This window comes from Lampris incognitus, chromosome 1 (assembly GCF_029633865.1).
Source record: "Lampris incognitus isolate fLamInc1 chromosome 1, fLamInc1.hap2, whole genome shotgun sequence".
NCBI classification, from domain to species: Eukaryota; Metazoa; Chordata; class Actinopteri; order Lampriformes; family Lampridae; genus Lampris; species Lampris incognitus.
In genome coordinates this window covers 1,069,383-1,088,514 of record NC_079211.1, presented here as the reverse complement: position 1 = coordinate 1,088,514, position 19,132 = coordinate 1,069,383, and the positions used below count along the sequence as shown (strand labels likewise).

At 45.0% G+C, this 19,132-nt stretch overlaps 1 protein-coding gene across 3 annotated transcripts in view; it reads left to right on the top strand.

The window, feature by feature from the left end:
• Positions 1 to 19,132, top strand: part of gria2b (glutamate receptor, ionotropic, AMPA 2b) — a 188,221-nt gene that overhangs the window by 120,206 nt on the left and 48,883 nt on the right. For all 3 annotated transcript variants that reach the window (XM_056291251.1, XM_056291253.1, XM_056291252.1), the window contains exon 4: positions 5,193 to 5,389. In XM_056291251.1, coding sequence (XP_056147226.1) covers positions 5,193 to 5,389 — 197 coding nt within the window. The remainder of the gene's footprint in view (positions 1 to 5,192; positions 5,390 to 19,132) is intronic.

The following is a 19,132-nucleotide window of genomic DNA, read 5'->3' as shown; positions in this document are numbered from 1 at the left end:
TCTCCCGCCAGCTCATCCTGGACCCTGGGCTGCTCACTGAGTTTCATCATTCCCATCCCGACAAGCCGGGCAAGTCGCCTGGTGGCTCCCGTGGAGGTGGGGGTACTGTTACAGCTCGCCCACCCCGCGCCGTGGCCCGCCCATCCCGCGCCGGCAACCAATCAGCTCGTCAGGGCCGGGCTTAGCCGTCAGGGCTGGGCTTAAGTTTGGTGGTCTCTCAGCGCCCATTGTCAGTTCGTGCCGTAATCTCCTCGCTGTAGTGGTTACTCTTCCCTTCCAGTGCATTTCTCTCCGAGTTTACCTCAGCCCTTGGTTTATGGTTTTCTTTGCAAAGTTTCCCTGAGGAAGTATCCTGCCGTGTTCCCAGTTTGGATTACCCATGAGTTTTTTTCCTTGGACTTCCCGTTTTCTTGTCGCTCATTGCCCTCCTGTGTTTGACCGTTGTACGAGCAAGTAATAAAGTACGCCAGTTTCAGCTAACTCCATCTCTGCCTGGTGTCGTGCGCTTGGGGTCTTCCACAAACCTTAACAAGGAGCCCTGGGACTTGTAAAAACCACGACAAGACCAGTAGTGATAGGAGCCCTGGGACTTGTAAAAACCACACCAAGACCAGTAGTGATAGGAGCCCTGGGACTTGTAAAAACCAGTAGTGATAGGAGCCCTGGGACTTGTAAAAAAAGGGGGATGGAGAAATACACCCAACGGATCTTGAGGTAACATCAGAATACAAGAAGTACAGAAGATCGCACTACTTGGAACATCTCATATCCTAAGACACTACCCATCAAATAGACTTCTGCCTCATTCTAACCCTAGGCCCAAGGAATGGACCCGCCCGCTTATCATGTTGTATTATGGCACGAAGTTAAAGGACATTTGTATCATAATAATAATAAACCGTATTTATACAGTGTGCTCTACAATACAAGATAAAATAGTACATACATACAGTCAAGATAAAAAATAATAAAAACATAAAGCATAACACCTGATCTGCTTTACAAAAAGAGGTAGCATAAAAATCAAAAGAACATAGTGAGAGCATAGAAAACTGAACCCGATAAAACAAAGTGTATGATGAAAACAAGTGAAATAAAAAATAATAAGAGAAATATAAAATAGGCTAACAGCAGATTACTTTAAAAAGCCTTCCTTTAAAATACGTTTTTAAAAGTGATGAATTGGAAAAGAAAGCTCAGTGCCTTTTTTCAACCCTGGTTTTAATTAATTCCTCGCACCTTAATTTTGAAAGGTATTTTACTATTTATTTAGTAATCTATTTAAAACTTACACATTTTATTTTTAGTATTATTGCTGAAACAAATGTATTTATAAAAGCACTTACGCATCTACACCCAACATAAGCAAGCCCTCACAGTTTATCATGAGCTTCCACTACTCTGGAAATCCTTACTAGGTGGACAAACCATCAAAACTCCACAGTTCAGCCATATGAGATCCCCCATCCATCAGCCCAAACTCTCACCACTATCATGCCTTCCATCTCTCTTTAGCCCTGAATCTGTGCTGGTATCGAGCAGTGGTTGACGGCAGGCCGTCAGAAAGTATTTTGATAAAAGATTGGAGCATTTCTGTCTGCTTATCTTTGGTAGGGGGAATTACAGGGGTTATTCACATTGTGTGACAGGGCAGCAGTTTCATAAATGTTATCTGTGGGAACAATGAATCATAATTACTACAAGGCCATTATGGCATGGTTCAAACTCCAGCATCATCAACGTCCATTAAAACAGATAATAGGAAATGGACTGATTTACCAAAAAGAAAGTAAACGCTAAAGCAAACTGATGGCATTTAATAATGATGTGTTGATGTGTGCTCAATAATCCAAGTACGGAAATCTCAGAAAGCTTAACCAGCTCATCTGGACACAAGGTTTAGTGGGAGAAACATTTCATCACCCATCTAAGTGACTTCATCAGTCTCAACAGGTATCCCCAGACTTACAGATAGCAAAGTTACATAACGTCTGAATCTGGTGCTCGGTTTCATATGCCATGACCATTAACTAGAGTTACAATGGCTACGTGTACTATTCACGGGATTGGCGGATAACTGCAATCACAGCATGGTAAAATGGCGATAGATGCACTCTTAAGCTGTGTCTTTACGTACTTCCCATACAAGGGGCAGTACTGGAGGCAGAGGCATTGGGGCGCTATTGGTTCCCCAGTCTCACCTGTAGTGGCCAACTTGTGTATGGAGGAAGTGGAAAAGAGGCTCTGATGTCCTATCCCGGGACACCACCTAGCCATTAGTGCAGGTATGTGGATGGCACCTGGGTTAATATTAAATCTCTGGACATACCACATTCACTGACATCACTAAATCTACAGAAAACCACATCAAGTTCACCAGGGACGATGTGGCAAATGACAGGTTAGCCTTCTTAGACTGTCAAATTGTTATTGGTGATTGGGGAAATTTGAATGTTGATGTGTACCGTAAACGAACATAAACTGATCAGTACTTAAGGCTTGACTTCATCCACTGGAGCACAAACTAGTCATCAGCACACTGCACCACCAAGTTGACAGCATCCCCACTGACAAGGTGGCTAGGGAAGGGGCGAAATCAAACATTAAGCAGGCCCTGCGAATGTGTGGTTATCCTAACTTGCTTTCAAACCTCAAAACACGCTGCACAAGAAATTGGTCCACCCCAAGGATTGGGTCCCGCAGCACAAACAAAGCAATACAGTGTATGCTGTTAAGTTCTGTGTGAAATAAGCAACAAAGTACCTAATAATCTACAGAACCAAACGTCTAATATTATCCAAAGAGTGGCTGCACATCATTCAAAGTGTAGGTCTTCAAAATTGTAAACTAATAATACAAGGTGTCTAATATTTCATCTATTTGTAGCTCTAAAGTTCTGCCTACTACTGAGCAATTCAACAAGACACTTAAATTTGGTTTCATAAATATCATGTCTTTGTCCACCAATGGCTTACTAATAAATAATCTGATTCTTGAACATACACTATATGTACAAAAGTATTGTGACACACCTCTTAATCATTAAATCCAGGTGTTTCATTCAGACTCATTGCCACAGGTGTATAAATCAAGCAGCTAGCCATGCAGGCTGCACTTACAAACATGTTTGAAAGAATGGGTCATTCTGAAGAGCTCAGTGAATTCAAGTGTGGTACTGTCATAGGATGCCACCTTTGCAATAAGTCAGTTCGTGAAATTTCTTCCCTGCTGATATTCCACAGTCAACTGTAAGTGGTATTATTGAAAAGTGGAAGCGTTTAGAAACAACAGCAACTCAGCCACGAAGTGGCAGACCACGTAAAGTCACACAGCGGGGTCAACGAGTGCTGAGGCGCATAGTGCGTAAAAGTCGCCAATGCTCTGTTGACTTAATAACTGCAGAGTTCCAAACTTCCTCTGGCATTCACATCAGCACAAAAACTGTGCGCCGGGAGCTTCATGGAATGGGTTTCCATGGCTGAGCAGCTGCATGCAAGCCTTACATCACCAAGCACAATGCCAAACGTCAGATGGAGTGGTGTAAAGCACGCTGCCACTGGACTCTGGAAACATGGAAACATGTTCTGTGGAGTGATGGATCACTCTTCTCTGTCTGGCAGTCTGATAGACAAGTATCCGCCAAACCCAGTAGTAGTAGTAGCACCATTTTGCCACTCTGATCTCCTTTGTGAGTGTATCTCTGGCTTGGCTGTAAAGATCCTATCTCCACTCTTGTAGGCTTCCTCTTTAGCCTGATGAAGATGACTGAGTTTTGCTGTGGACCAGTGCTTATTGTTGTTGAAGTTACAGAAAGTTTTGGTGAGCACACACATCCTCAGAAAAGCTGATGTTAGACGTCAGTGTCAGTAAGTTAGTCCAGGTCTGGTGCATGTCCGACTCACATCTACCACTGACTCAGATCGGGTAGTGAGATGAGCAACAGCATAAACAAATGTTCCGAAGATGATGACGCAAGTGTACGCTTCTTCTTCTTTCTTCTTTGTGCTTATTGGCGGATCGTAAACAAGCCAGATGCATAACACCACCCACTGTATCGGAATGTGTAGATGCAAAAGTGTGTGTGTGTATGCAACAACATTACTAATGTGAAAGCTGATTGGCGGGAGAGTGGAGAGAGGGCAATTGTGCTCAGGCATGGTACGAAGCAATCGTACCTAAAATGAAAATGCTCAGGACTCACTGTTGAGGGTTTTGTGAGAGGTGTTGTTTTTTGGGGTGCTTTAACTGTGTGCTCTCCCTCATGCCTCTGGGCGTATGGAGACCTGGTTTCTCTCATACCCTGCTCTATGCTGGACTGGTACAGTGCATAAGCAGATGTGGAAAGAGCAGCAATATATCCCATTAGTTAGTGTGCGATAAATGTGGAATGAGCTGGAACCACTGCGTTGATTCATTCTGAAAGAGCAACAGCCAATAAAACTCCCACTTTTGTGTTCACAAGCGATGTAGTTTGTCAGCCAATCAATCGTGTAACTTAAGTGACATCGTTGGTCACCTGATCCAGCGGCCCCATCATGTAAACATGATCACTCAGTCACTCAGTCAGTCAGTCAGTTAGACTAAACATGGTCCCTCAGCAACATTCGCATTTGTAGGGCTGGCCCGATGGCCCGGTCCAGCCAAAAATTGATTGGTCTCGTCACCAGTACCCCTGAGGGTAAGAACTTACCTGTTCTTAAAGCTAATGCCTTAGGTAGACCAACCATTAGATCAACCTGCATCCTATTAAAGACAGCAATTCAGAACAAACTAATAAACAGTGATGACATGCAACACGACGTTAGCATGACATGTCTGATAAGAAAACAGTCAACATGTGCACTTATGAATATAATGTCACATGATGTCTGCTATCAAATAATATTGGATGACATTTATATAACGCTTTTATCTAGACACCCAAAGCACTTCACATTGACGGGGGTAACTCACTTCAACCTCCACCAATGTGTAGCACCAACTGGGTGTAGCACCACCTGGGTGGTGCACGGCAGCCATTTTGCACCAGAATGCTCACCACACATCAGCTGGATGTGGAGAGGGAGGGACCATTGATCTGAATTTCACGGGGGATGATTCGGTGGCCGGATCCTCCGACCACCACGAACTTTCTCCGCATTCTTTGTTTTGATCCAACCCAGCTGTAACACCGCTGTATCCCCCCTCCCCAGGTCTGACCACGCTGCAGGTGGTTCTGGACACGGCAGCTGAGAGGAAGTGGCAGGTGACGGCCATCAACGTAGGCAACCTGAAGGATGAGAGGAAAGATGAGGCCTACCGCTCTCTCTTCCAAGACCTGGAGAACAAGAAGGAGAGACGGGTGATCCTTGACTGTGAGCAGGACAAAGTCAAAGACATCATGGAACAGGTGTGTCATATTTCATCATGAACCTTGACAGTGTGTCCTCATTTCAGTCAGCACATGTGCTTGTCTATTGATTTATCCATGCTGCTTGTGAAAAATCAATTTCTCCTTTAATAAAGCGATCTATCCATCTACTTGTCTGTCTGTCTAGTCAACACAAGTCAGTTTTATTTGTATAGCCCAATGTCACAAATTGCAAACTTGTGTCAGGGGGCTTCACAGCAACACAACATCCTGTCCTTGGACCCTCGCATCGGATAAGGAACAACTCCCTAAAAACCTTTAACAGGGGGAAAAGATGGGAAGAAACCTCAGGAAAAGCAGCAGAGGAGGGCTCCACCTGGCCTCGCTGTGAAACAACACAGCTGAATGTTCAGCTCCCATCTCCAGCCGTGCTCTCAGGGGTCTGGTTTTGATGAAATTGACCATGCTAACAGCATGGGTCAAAACCTGGTTTAGGTCAGGGCTAACCTGTCTTGATGCTAGCGCTTCACTGTGTCTGACACAGTGCGTCCATTGCGCATTTGGCGAGGCCCTGTTGATTGGTGGCCGCAGTCCCTTTGTTTTCCCTGCCATGGTCTGTGCACCATCCGTGCAAACACCCACACAGTTCTCCCGTTTGAGGCCCTGTTGTGTCAGGTAGCAGTCCAGAAACATGAAGAGCTCAAGATCTGTCCTCTACTGGGACGTACTCTCACAACGGCAAATCCTCACACCGTGACTCTGACGTGACAAAGCCAACATGAGCAGTAAACAAGCAGTCTTTAATGCTGTCAGTAGCCTCGTCCACTTGTCAGACCAAACGTTTGTCTTCCAGTTTTTCAATGAGTTGTTCTTCAAGGTCATTTGAAATGTCGCATATACGTCTTGTGTGGCGTCAGGTTTATAAGATCAATATTTTAATATTCAGTCTGCTAATCTTGGGACCCCCCCCATTCAGTTTTTCATTCATAGCTTTTTTTCCATTTATTATTTTGAATTTAAGTTGCTTAATTGTACAGCCAAGAAACACAAGCTCCAGTGGTGTAAATTAACCTTCACTCCTTGCCACTAGATGGGGATAATGACCCATAAATGGCAGCGTGACCCCTAAGGGCAGAACTTTTTTTCTCCATTCTTTATTGAACACATTTTCATATATAACGGTACAAACAAAGACATAGACAATAGAAGACAAAAATAAATACAAAAGATGACATTTTACAATGCCAGAGTTTGTGTTATATGCAGCATATTAAATTTGCCTAGTAATTTAAAGGTCTTAATAGTTTTTTTTGTTTTTAAGATTAAATAAAATGGTGCTATATTGTTGGCTGTGAATGTTCTCATTCATCCAGGTCGTCATGATTATCCAAAGGAGTTGAATCAAGTGCAACTGGACTTGGTATATATTCTAGACTAGACCGGACTAGTGCCTTTCAGACTAGCTTGGTCTAGTCAGAAAGGCACAAACTGAGGAAGCCTCTTGGATGAGAGGCGAAACGTCTTCACAGATATATACCAAGTCCAGTTGCACTTGATTCGACTCCTTTGGGATGCTATATTGTTTAAACTCATTAATAACGTGCAGGAAAGTCGGCTTGGTTCCTGACCATTTTTTTCTTATAAATATGGAAATTTCAAAAAGTAATTAGTTGTACGATATACAGCATGTTATTTCCAATATTATCTAAAATATAGCATTACATGAAACATATCTATTTCAATATTCATGTTAAGTCTCTTTTTTTATAAAGTTGGCTACATCAGTCCGGAATATATATATACATGGAAAAATAGATGGGTAATGCTCTTTTTCTAGTCCATAAAAACCACACTTATAATCAATATCTAGTTTGAATCTTTCTAACACATGCTTTATCGGCTAAATTCTACGCAATATCTGGAAAGACACTTCCTTAAACTTGTTACTGACACAGTACTTGGCACAAGCTGTCCATGCTTTCTTCCACCGCATATCATTAAATAACGAGGACCAGAAACATCTAAACTTAGCACAAAAAGTAAGGAAATGTGTCTTTGGTATGTCTGTGAATGTTCTCATTCATCCAGGTCGTCATGGTTATCCAAAGGAATTGAATCAAGTGCAGCTGGACTTGGTATATATCCATGAAGACGTTTCGCCTCTCATCCATGTGTTTGGTAGGTTATTTCTTTGTTGTAACAACGCTTCTTGACATAAATCTTCCATCAGGCAGCTGATTGTCAGCAACTGGGGTACCAGAAGCTCAAAACAGAAGTCAATAGCAACAGCAAAATAAGCTGTTTGGCATTGGCAGAGAAGATTTGGCAAATTTTTCATGGGCGCAACCCACATACTGAGCTCTGCTGCTCATCCCACAAATGCATGTTCCTTACAAATGTGGCCCCATTCAAAAGGGATATAAACAGGCTTTCCAACGCTATAAGATATACTGCCAACAAGCATTGTTACAACAAAGAAATAATCTACCAAACACACATTTCCTTACTTTTTGTGATAAGTATAGAAGATGGTCTTTTTTGGGAGTTGTTCCTTATCCGATGAGAGGGTCTAAGGACAGGATGTTGTGTTGATGTTAAGCCCACTGAGGCAAATGAGTAATATGTGATATTGGGCTATACAAATAAAATTGATTTTGATTTGATTTGACAGTGACACCACTCTGTGTGTCCCTAATATTTTTGTTAGAGCACTTCTCTTTCAATATATTGGTTTCACCAATATAAATATTTTCCACAGTCTTCAAAGTAAAAAGGTTCGTCTATCGCACCAGACTTTCACAGAAGTTTAAGGACACTATCTGGTACAGCATCGAAAACAATAGCATACTCCTTCGGTTTTATAGGTATTTTGAATTTATCAAGAAATTCTTTATAAGATAATACATAACCATTTTGATTAAGTAATTGGCCAACTGTCAGTATTCCATTATTAACCCATGTGTGATAGAAATTAGTCCTATTTTTATATCGAATGTCTTTATTGTTCATATGAAGTACCTATGGGGTGAAAAGTTATGCTTGTAAGCTAATAACCAAGCTGTCAGTGCTTGCCGATGAAATTTTGCCAACTTAATAGGGATTTTATCAACAGAAAAGTCACATTTTAGTAGGAATTTGATACCACCAACTGGATCAAACGGGTAATTGGGGAAAATACCCCAAATAATATCCTTGTTTTTTTGAAAGTAGTCAGTATCCATTTAATTTAAATTAAGAGAGCTAAACTCTAGAACGTCCAGACCTCCACAGTCTTTGGTGTTACAAAGCACTTTTTTTTTTAAACAATGAGACTTATTCTTCCAAATGAAATTGTAAAGCACCTTGTCCAAGTCCTTAAAAACATTCTTTGGAACATCAAGTGACAAATCAATATATACAGATCTGGATATTCCTTCTGCTTTGGATAATAGTACCCAACCATATAAAGATGAGTCTCTCACTAACCAGTGATTAAAATTCTGCTTAATTTTTTCGACAATTGGTTTAAAATTCAAATTACTCCTTTGTTGTTCATCTTTGCATATTATTACTCCTGGGTATGTTACCATATCTTCGATTGGAATTCCATGTATATTTGTCATGTATATATATCTAATTTTATCTTTTAAGAATAATGCAGTGTCATCAGTGAGTTGACTTAATTTGAATTCTTTCCCTAACACTGAAATGCCCAAAAATGAATTCTTCTTAATGTGCATTGCCATTACTTGTGTTACTAACAAAAATAAAAAAGGTGAGATCGGGCATCCTTGTCTAATGCCTCGACCGACGTTAAATCTTTGAGAGGTTCCATGAGATAGCTTCACTGACCTGCTACATCCAGTATATAAAGTCTGCATTGCTTTTTGGGGAAAAAAATGATGAAACCAAAAAAAGTGAATAACTTGAAAAATAAAGGCATGTTCGACTATATCGAAAGCTTTGTACAAATAAATAAATAAAATGAAACTATCACCAGGGATAAGGTAACTATAATCAACCAAATCTAGTATTAATCTGACATTATTGCTGATATGTCTCCCATGCATGAATCCAGATTGTTCTTCATAAGTTATCTTGTGTAGCCCATTTTTCAGTCTTTTTGTAGAGATTAATGCAAATACTTTGGCATCATTATTTAATAAACTAATTGGTCTCCAATTATCTAAATATAATTGATCTTTATTGGGTTTTGGAATAAGTGTAATTACTCCTTGTTTTAATGATGCTGGGAGCGCATCAATTTCAACTGATTCTTGAAACATCGCAAGCAGAAAAGGAGCTAGCTCTGTACTGAATGTTTTATAAAACTCTACCATCAACCCGTCGTTGTCTGCTGATGTGTTGTCTTGAAGGTTTTTTTATACAATCAGTTATTTCAAATAAGCTTAACTTATTATCACATCTCTCCATGAAATCCTTGTCAACTTTCCTGACATTATGTTGTAATTTCTCTAAGAAATATCTATATGAGGTTCTTTATTAGCAGATGAATATGGGTTTTGATAGAACTGGGCTACATAAGAAGATAATTCTGATGGGTTGTCGCCGGGAATATCGTTTATCATTTATTCACGTACTGTTGATGTCTTGTTTTGCTTTTCTAAATTAAAGAAATACTTAGATTTTTTCCCCTTCTTCAATCCATTTACGTCTTGACCTAACAAATGCTCCCCTGGCATTTTCCTCATAAATGCTATCTAATTGATTTTGTAGGGCTGATAATCGAAGTAAATCCTGATTAGACAAACGTCGGTTTTCTTTTGTTGTCAGATTAATAATTTCCGTAATAACATTGGTTTCTTTTTCCTGTTTGGTTTTGGAATTTAGTTTGTCAATTTTAATTGCTACTTTCCTAATTTCAAATTTCATTAAGTCCCAATATAGTATCTATATTTATTCATAATACATGCCTGAGTCCGATACTTTCAAATTATTTGTCTAATTTCTGTTATAAGCAATTCATTTTCAAGTAATTTCTTATTCAGTTTCCAGTAGCCCTGGGAGACTTTTCTGGAGCCAATTCCATTAATATTAACTTTTATATAGATACCCTTACGGTCTGTCAAGGTAGACGGTTCAGTCCTAATGGAATCGATTTTGTCCTCCATTTCCTCAGACACCGATGAAAAATCTACACGGGATAGTAGAGATTTATCTTGACTGCTCCATGCATGCATACAGGCATGAATCTGAGTTTTTATGTCGGCAGCCATACCAACATGTATCCTGGCTCTGCCAAATGACAGAAGCTAAGCAGCTGTGGGCTTGGCTAGTACTTGGATGGAAGACCTCCCGGGAAAATGAGTTGCTGCCAGAAGTGGTGTTGGTGGGCCAGTAGAGGCAATCTTCCCTCTGGTCCTAATAAAAACAACAAATATAAAATCCCAATACCCTAGTGCAGTGATGGGGACACTGTGCTGTAGGAGATGCTGTCCTTCAGACGATACGGTAAACCGAGGTCCTGACTCACTGTGGTCATTAAAGATCCCATGGCACTTATCACAAAGAGTAGGGGTTCCCCGGTGTCCTGGCAACATTCTCCACCTGGCTCTCCATCTGGCCATCTCATCATCCCCCATGTACCTGGCTCAATGATTCCTCCCTCTCCACCTCAAGCTGCTGTGTGGTGAGTGTTCTGGCGCAAAATGGTTGCCGTGCACCACCCAGGTGGTGCTACACATTGGTGGTGATTGAAGTGAGTTACCCCTTTCAATGTGAAGCGTTTCGGGCGTCTAGAAAAGCACTGTATAAATGTGATGATGATGATGATTATTAATGTTATTATTATTTCTTTCACGTTTCCTGTTTTACATCCTGTAGAACCGGGTCCAAAATGTGGACTTTAGGCACTATATGGCAGATGTCACTTGATTGACAGTACTCGTTGTAATATGTGGGTGATCTTCTGGACTGCACTGATGTTGACGTTGCCTGGGATACGGTTGGTGAACTTTTCCATTCCCTTCTTCATGAGTCCTAGAGTTCCGATGACCACTGGTGTTGTTTTGGCCTTCATTCTCCACATCCTGTTGATTTCAGTCTCCAGGTCTCTGTACTTGGTCAGCTTCTCTGTGACTTTCACTGAGGTGTTTTTTTTCCGGATGGTATTGCCATGTCAATGAGCATGCACCTCTTTTCCTTCCTGTCCTTGATAATGATGTCGGGCTTGTTGGCTTTTATCTCTCTGTCAGTGTGGATGGGCGTGTCCCAGAGGATGGTGACATCATTGTTTTCAGTGACCGTTTTTGGCTGATGTTCGTACCACTTCTCACTCGTCTTGATCTTGTAACTCCTGCAGATCTTCCAGTGCAGGTATGCTGCTGCCCTGTTGTACCTGTACACGTACTCGGTCTTTGCCAGTTCTGGGCAGCCTTAGACAATGTGGTCGATGGTTTATTTTCTTCATACATTTCACAGATTCTGCATTTTGGGTCTTTTCCATCTTTGATGATGTGATGGTGATAGGATGTAGTTGCCAGGCTCTGGTCTTGTGCAGCGATTATCAGGCCCTCTGTCTCTGCTTTCAGCCCAGTGCTCCTCAGCCACTGGTGTGTCTTTTGTTGGTCCACATCTGCATCTTTCATTCTTTTTGGGTACTTCTCGTGCATTGCTTTGTCCTCCCAGGTTTTTTGCAGTTGCCGCTGGCCATGGTGTTTTGCCTTCTGCTTCACTCGTTTGGCATAGATGGTAGTTGCCTCATTTTGAGTTGGTGGGGTTTCTGGGACATCAAGCTCTTTCTTGAATTGCACAGCTTCTTTATTGATGGAGTAGATCTGATGTTTTACTGTTCGGAGGAGTGGGTCATCTGTTTTTGTCAGGTATGCATCCAGCCCGATAGTGGTAGTCTTAAAGGTCAGTTCGAGTTGGACTAGGCCTCGTCCTCCTGAAGCTCTTGGTACGTACAGCCTGTCGACATCTGCTTTTGGGTGGTGCATCTTCTCCATGGTCAGCGTCTTTCTTGTCTTGGTGTGTAGTCTCTTGATGTCATTCAGTTTCCAAAAGATGATGTTGAAGCTGTACGCCACTACAAGTATTGCTAGGGTGTTGATAGCTTCAATTCTGTTAGCCGCATTGCGTTTGCTCTTCAGTACCATATGCACACTCCTATGGTACTCTTTCTGGAACTTCTCCTTCATGGTTGAGTGTTGTATGCCGTCTCCTTCATTCACTCCTAGCTACTTGTATGTGCTATCTTGGTCTAGCTCTTTGATTACAGTATCAGTGTCAAGGTCTAAGTCTGCAGTCTTGGTAAGTCTTCCTTTCTTGAAAGTGGCTTTGGCACACTTGTCAATTCTGAATTCCATCTTGATGTCGTCGCTGAAAGTCTTGACGATGGTGAGTAGACCCTTCTGCTGATTGTCGTCCTTGGTAAACGTCTTGAGGTCGTCAATGTAGAACAGGTGGGTCAGTTTGCCATTCTGTGATTTGTACCCATAGCTGCTGTTGTTCAGTAGATTGCTGAGTGGTGCTAGTGCAAGGCAAAAGAGCAGCGGTGATAGTGAGTCCCCTTGGAAGATTCTGCTTCTGATGTTGATCGGTCTCGATATTAATGACCCCTCTGCATGATGGAGACTCAGGGTGGTCTTCCATGTCTTCATGCTCTCCGTGATGAATTTGACAGTTGTTGGGCAGACTCTATAGATTTTGAGGCTCTTCTCTATCCTGGAGTGTGGCATGCTGTCAAATGCCTTCCTGTAGTAAATCCATGCTGTTGACAAGTTCTTTGTCTTCGATTTGACCTCTTGCAGTATGGCTTTATTGATGAGTAGCTGGTCCTTGCATTCATAGCTACCTTTCTTACATCCCTTCTGTTCTGCTGGTAACAAGTTGTTTTTGTCGAGGAAACTATAGGTCCTCTCTGTGATGATCGAGGTGATGATCTTGTACATTGTTGGTAGGCAGGTGATGGGTCTTTAATTCTTTGGGTTCTGTGTCTCCTCTGTCTTCGGGAGCAGGTACGTGGTTCCCCATGTGAGCCTTTTGGGACATTTCTTTGGATTCTTGATGATATCATTGTAAGCCCATGCGAGGTCTTTGTGGATGCTGGGCAGGTTCTTGATCCAGAAGTTGGCAATTCTGTCTATCCCTGGTGCCTTCCAGTTGTTGGTCTTGTTGATGGCAACAGTGGTCTCAGTGGTGTTGATATCTGACCGTTCTTGGTGCTGTATATGTTTGTGTTGCTCCTGTTGTTGCTGGATCCATGTAACTCCCTCATTGTGTCTTTAGTTGTTCTCCCAGATCTTACCCCAGAACTCCTCAACTTCTGCGATTGTATTGAATTGAATTGAAGTGAATTGAATTAAATTGAAGTGAATTGAATTGAATGCCTTTATTGTCATCGTACTTTTAAATACAACGAAACTGGGAGTGCAACTCCACTGTGGTGCAACAATAAAATAAATAAAAAGCACACATTATAAAGACAAGAATGATTAAAAAAAAGCAATGGGATAAAACAGCAATGGAATAAAGTACACAATAGCAAGACAAGATTAATAAAGGAGCAGCAATGGGATAAAATGCAGGCATTGAAGTGTGATAGGTGGCTGTGAGAAGTTAACTATGCCTTGCTTGTTTAGTGTAATTATTGCGTTTGGGAAAAAGCTATTGGTGAATCTGGTGGTTTTGGATCTGATGGACCTGAAGCACCTGCCAGAGGGTAATAGTTCAAACAGGTGGTTACCGGGGTGTGAATTGCCCTTGATGATGCTTTTGGCTCTTGAGAGGGTCCGGCTGTGGGCAATGTCTGAAAGAGGAGGGAGGGGGCAACCGGTGATTTTTTTCTGGAGAGCCTTTTTGTCTGCGGTGGAGCAACCAGCAAACCACACCGGCATGCAGTATGTGAGGATGCTCTCAATTGTGGATCTGTAGAAGGACACCAGCAGCTTCACGCTCATGTTGTTTTTCCTGAGTAACCTCAGGAGATGTAGCCGCTGCTGTACCTTTTTGAGCACTGCCGTGGTGTTTGTTGACCATGAAAGACAGTCCATGATGTGGATTCCCAGGAATCTAAATGAGTGGACTCTCTCCACGCACTCACCATTTATGGAGAGAGGCTGGCGGGGGGTGTTGTGCTTTCTGAAGTCAATTATGAGTTCTTTTGTTTTTGTGGGGTTTAGGATGAGGTTATTTGCAGAGCACCACTCAGACAGATTCTGGACTTTCTGTCGGTAAGCGGACTCGTCACCGCCTGTTATGAGCCCGACTACAGTGGTGTCTTCAGCGAATTTTATGATGGAGTTTGAAGGCAGAGCTGGTAGACAGTCGAAGGTGTACAGTGAGTAGAGGAAGGGGCTCAACACGCAACCCTGCGGTGAGGCGGTGCTGAGTGAGATGGTGGAGGAGAGGTGGGGACCAACTCTGACTGACTGTGGGCGGTTTGTTAGAAGGTCCTTGATCCAGCTGCAAGTAGACGGAGGGAGGCCGAGGGTCAGCAGTTTGTTTATCAGGATGTCAGGAACGATTGTGTTAAAGGAGGAGCTGTAGTCCACAAAGAGCATCCTGATGTAGCTGTTCCTCTGTTTGAGATGGCTCAAGGCAGAGCGAAGGGTGGTGGACAATGCGTCTTCTGTTGATCTGTTTGGCCTGAATGCAAACTGATAGGGGTGCAGGGAAGGAGGGAGACTGGTTTGCATATGTTTGAGTACTAGTCTCTCAAAACACTTAATAACCAGAGGGGTGAGGGCTACCGGTCTGTAGTCTGCTAGGCTGTTTGAGGATGGTTTCTTAGGGACCGGGATGATAATTGCTGATTTCAGAGGGGTGGGGACCAAAGCCTGTGAGAGGGATAGTTTGAAGATGTTGGTAAAAACACCAGGGAGTTCGTGGCAGTATGCTCTGAGCACCTTTCCGGGTATCCCGTCAGGGTCAGCAGCCTTCCTTGGATTCACTGCTTTGAAGGCCTGTCTCGCCTCATGCTGTTTAACAGTGAGAGCAGGAGTGTCAGTGACCAAGGGGGGTGGAAAAGAGACGCTCCTGGTCTCAAAACGGGCAAAGAAGTTATTTAGCTCCTCTGCCAGCAGGGCTCCATTTGTTGTAATCACAGTTTTTTTGCTGCCTTTGTATTAAGTGAGGTGTTGTAGCCCCTGCCACACTCGTCTTGGGTTGTTATCCGAGACGTGGTCCTCGATTTTCCCTTTATAGGCCAGTTTGGCGGCCCTGATGCCTCTCTTCAGGTCAGCCCTAGCAGTGGCGTATAAAGCTCTGTCCCCTGACCTGAAGGCCCTGTCCCGTGCATTGAGAAGTTTGCGTACTTCTGAGGTCATTCGTGGCTTTTGATTGGGAAAAACACGGATGCGTTTATTTACAGTCACATTGCTAATGCAGGTGTTAATATAAACAAAGTACAGTTTCCGTGTATTCCTGGAGATCCCCTTGATCAAAAATGGACCAGTCTGGGTTTGAAAAACAGTCTTGGAGTTGAGACAGTGCTCCCTCAGGCCAAGTTGTAATGGTTTTAGTACATGGCTTTGCTGTCCTCCTGAGGGAGGTGTAGGTAGGGAGGAGGAGCAGGGAGAGGTGGTCAGAGAGCCCTGGGTGGGGGAGGGGCACTGTCCTGTATGCATGCTTTAAATTACAATAGACATGATCAAGGGTGTTTTTACCCCTGGTAGGGCAGTTAACAGGCTGAGTAAATTTGGGAAGCACCAACTTTAAGCATGCTTTGTTAAAGTCACCCGCGATCACATGGACACCGTCAGGATGTGTTTTCTGCTGCTTACTGATGGTTTGGTGGAGGTGAGCCAGAGATAGGCTAACATTTGCGTCGGGTGGGATGTAGACAGCTGTCAAAATTATTACTGTTAGCTCTCTTGGTAAGTAGAAGGGTCTGCACAACACTGACAGAGACTCCAGATCACGGGAACAGTGGCCGTCTATAACGCAGCTCTGTGTGCACCAGTTGGACTTCACGTACACACATAGCCCCCCTCCTCTGTTCGTACCGGTATCCCTGGACCTGACTGTCCTGTCTGTGAAGCGACCTGCCCTGTCTGTGAAGTGACCTGTCCTGTCTGTGAAGTGACCTGTCCTGTCTGTGAAGCGACCTGCCCTGTCTGAAGTGACCTGTCCTGTCTGTGAAGCGACCTGCCCTGTCTGTGAAGTGACCTGTGCTGTCTGTGAAGCGACCTGCCCTGTCTGTGAAGCGACCTGCCCTGTCTGTGAAGTGACCTGTCCTGTCTGTGAAGTGACCTGTGCTGTCTGTGAAGCGACCTGCCCTGTCTGTGAAGCGACCTGCCCTGTCTGTGAAGCGACCTGCCCTGTCTGTGAAGCGACCTGTCCTGTCTGTGAAGCGACCTGTCCTGTCTGTGAAGCGACCTGTCCTGTCTGTGAAGCGACCTGTCCTGTCTGTGAAGCGACCTGTCCTGTCTGTGAAGTGACCTGTCCTGTCTGTGAAGCGACCTGCCCTGTCTGAAGTGACCTGTCCTGTCTGTGAAGCGACCTGCCCTGTCTGTGAAGTGACCTGTGCTGTCTGTGAAGCGACCTGCCCTGTCTGTGAAGTGACCTGTCCTGTCTGTGAAGCGACCTGCCCTGTCTGTGAAGCGACCTGCCCTGTCTGTGAAGCGACCTGCCCTGTCTGTGAAGCGACCTGTCCTGTCTGTGAAGCGACCTGTCCTGTCTGTGAAGCGACCTGTCCTGTCTGTGAAGCGACCTGCCCTGTCTGTGAAGCGACCTGTGCTGTCTGTGAAGCGACCTGTCCTGTCTGTGAAGCGACCTGTGCTGTCTGTGAAGCGATCTGCCCTGTCTGTGAAGTGACCTGTCCTGTCTGTGAAGCGACCTGTCCTGTCTGTGAAGTGACCTGCCCTGTCTGTGAAGCGACCTGCCCTGTCTGTGAAGCGACCTGTCCTGTCTGTGAAGTGACCTGTCCTGTCTGTGAAGCGACCTGTCCTGTCTGTGAAGCGACCTGCCCTGTCTGTGAAGCGACCTGTCCTGTCTGTGAAGCGACCTGTCCTGTCTGTGAAGCGACCTGCCCTGTCTGTGAAGCGACCTGTGCTGTCTGTGAAGCGACCTGTCCTGTCTGTGAAGCGACCTGTCCTGTCTGTGAAGCGACCTGTGCTGTCTGTGAAGCGACCTGTCCTGTCTGTGAAGCGACCTGTCCTGTCTGTGAAGCGACCTGCCCTGTCTGTGAAGCGACCTGCCCTGTCTGTGAAGCGACCTGTCCTGTCTGTGAAGCGACCTGTCCTGTCTGTGAAGTGACCTGTCCTGTCTGTGAAGTGACCTGTCCTGTCTGTGAAGCGACCTGCCCTGTCTGTGAAGTGACCTGTCCTGTCTGTGAAGTGACCTGCCCTGTCTGTGAAGCGACCTGTCCTGTCTGTGAAGCGACCTGTCCTGTCTGTGAAGTGACCTGTCCTGTCTGTGAAGTGACCTGTCCTGTCTGTGAAGCGACCTGTGCTGTCTGAAGCGACCTGTCCTGTCTGTGAAGCGACCTGCCCTGTCTGTGAAGCGACCTGCCCTGTCTGTGAAGCGACCTGCCCTGTCTGTGAAGCGACCTGTCCTGTCTGTGAAGTGACCTGTCCTGTCTGTGAAGCGACCTGTGCTGTCTGAAGCGACCTGTCCTGTCTGTGAAGCGACCTGCCCTGTCTGTGAAGCGACCTGTCCTGTCTGTGAAGCGACCTGCCCTGTCTGTGAAGCGACCTGTCCTGTCTGTGAAGCGACCTGCCCTGTCTGTGAAGTGACCTGTCCTGTCTGTGAAGCAACCTGTGCTGTCTGTGAAGCGACCTGCCCTGTCTGTGAAGCGACCTGTCCTGTCTGTGAAGTGACCTGTCCTGTCTGTGAAGCGACCTGTGCTGTCTGTGAAGCGACCTGTGCTGTCTGTGAAGCGACCTGTGCTGTCTCTGAAGCGACCTGTCCTGTCTGTGAAGCGACCTGTCCTGTCTGTGAAGCGACCTGTGCTGTCTGAAGCGACCTGTCCTGTCTGTGAAGCGACCTGCCCTGTCTGTGAAGCGACCTGTGCTGTCTGAAGCGACCTGTCCTGTCTGTGAAGCGACCTGCCCTGTCTGTGAAGCGACCTGTCCTGTCTGTGAAGCGACCTGCCCTGTCTGTGAAGCGACCTGCGCTGTCTGTGAAGCGACCTGCCCTGTCTGTGAAGCGACCTGTCCTGTCTGTGAAGCAACCTGTGCTGTCTGTGAAGCGACCTGCCCTGTCTGTGAAGCGACCTGTCCTGTCTGTGAAGTGACCTGTCCTGTCTGTGAAGCGACCTGTGCTGTCTGTGAAGCGACCTGTGCTGTCTGTGAAGCGACCTGTGCTGTCTCTGAAGCGACCTGTCCTGTCTGTGAAGCGACCTGTCCTGTCTGTGAAGCGACCTGTCCTGTCTGTGAAGCGACCTGTCCTGTCTGTGAAGCGACCTGCCCTGTCTGTGAAGCGACCTGTGCTGTCTGTGAAGCGACCTGTCCTGTCTGTGAAGCGACCTGCCCTGTCTGTGAAGCGACCTGCCCTGTCTGTGAAGCGACCTGTCCTGTCTGTGAAGCGACCTGTCCTGTCTGTGAAGTGACCTGTCCTGTCTGTGAAGTGACCTGTCCTGTCTGTGAAGCGACCTGCCCTGTCTGTGAAGTGACCTGTCCTGTCTGTGAAGTGACCTGCCCTGTCTGTGAAGCGACCTGTCCTGTCTGTGAAGCGACCTGTCCTGTCTGTGAAGTGACCTGTCCTGTCTGTGAAGTGACCTGTCCTGTCTGTGAAGCGACCTGTGCTGTCTGAAGCGACCTGTCCTGTCTGTGAAGCGACCTGCCCTGTCTGTGAAGCGACCTGCCCTGTCTGTGAAGCGACCTGCCCTGTCTGTGAAGC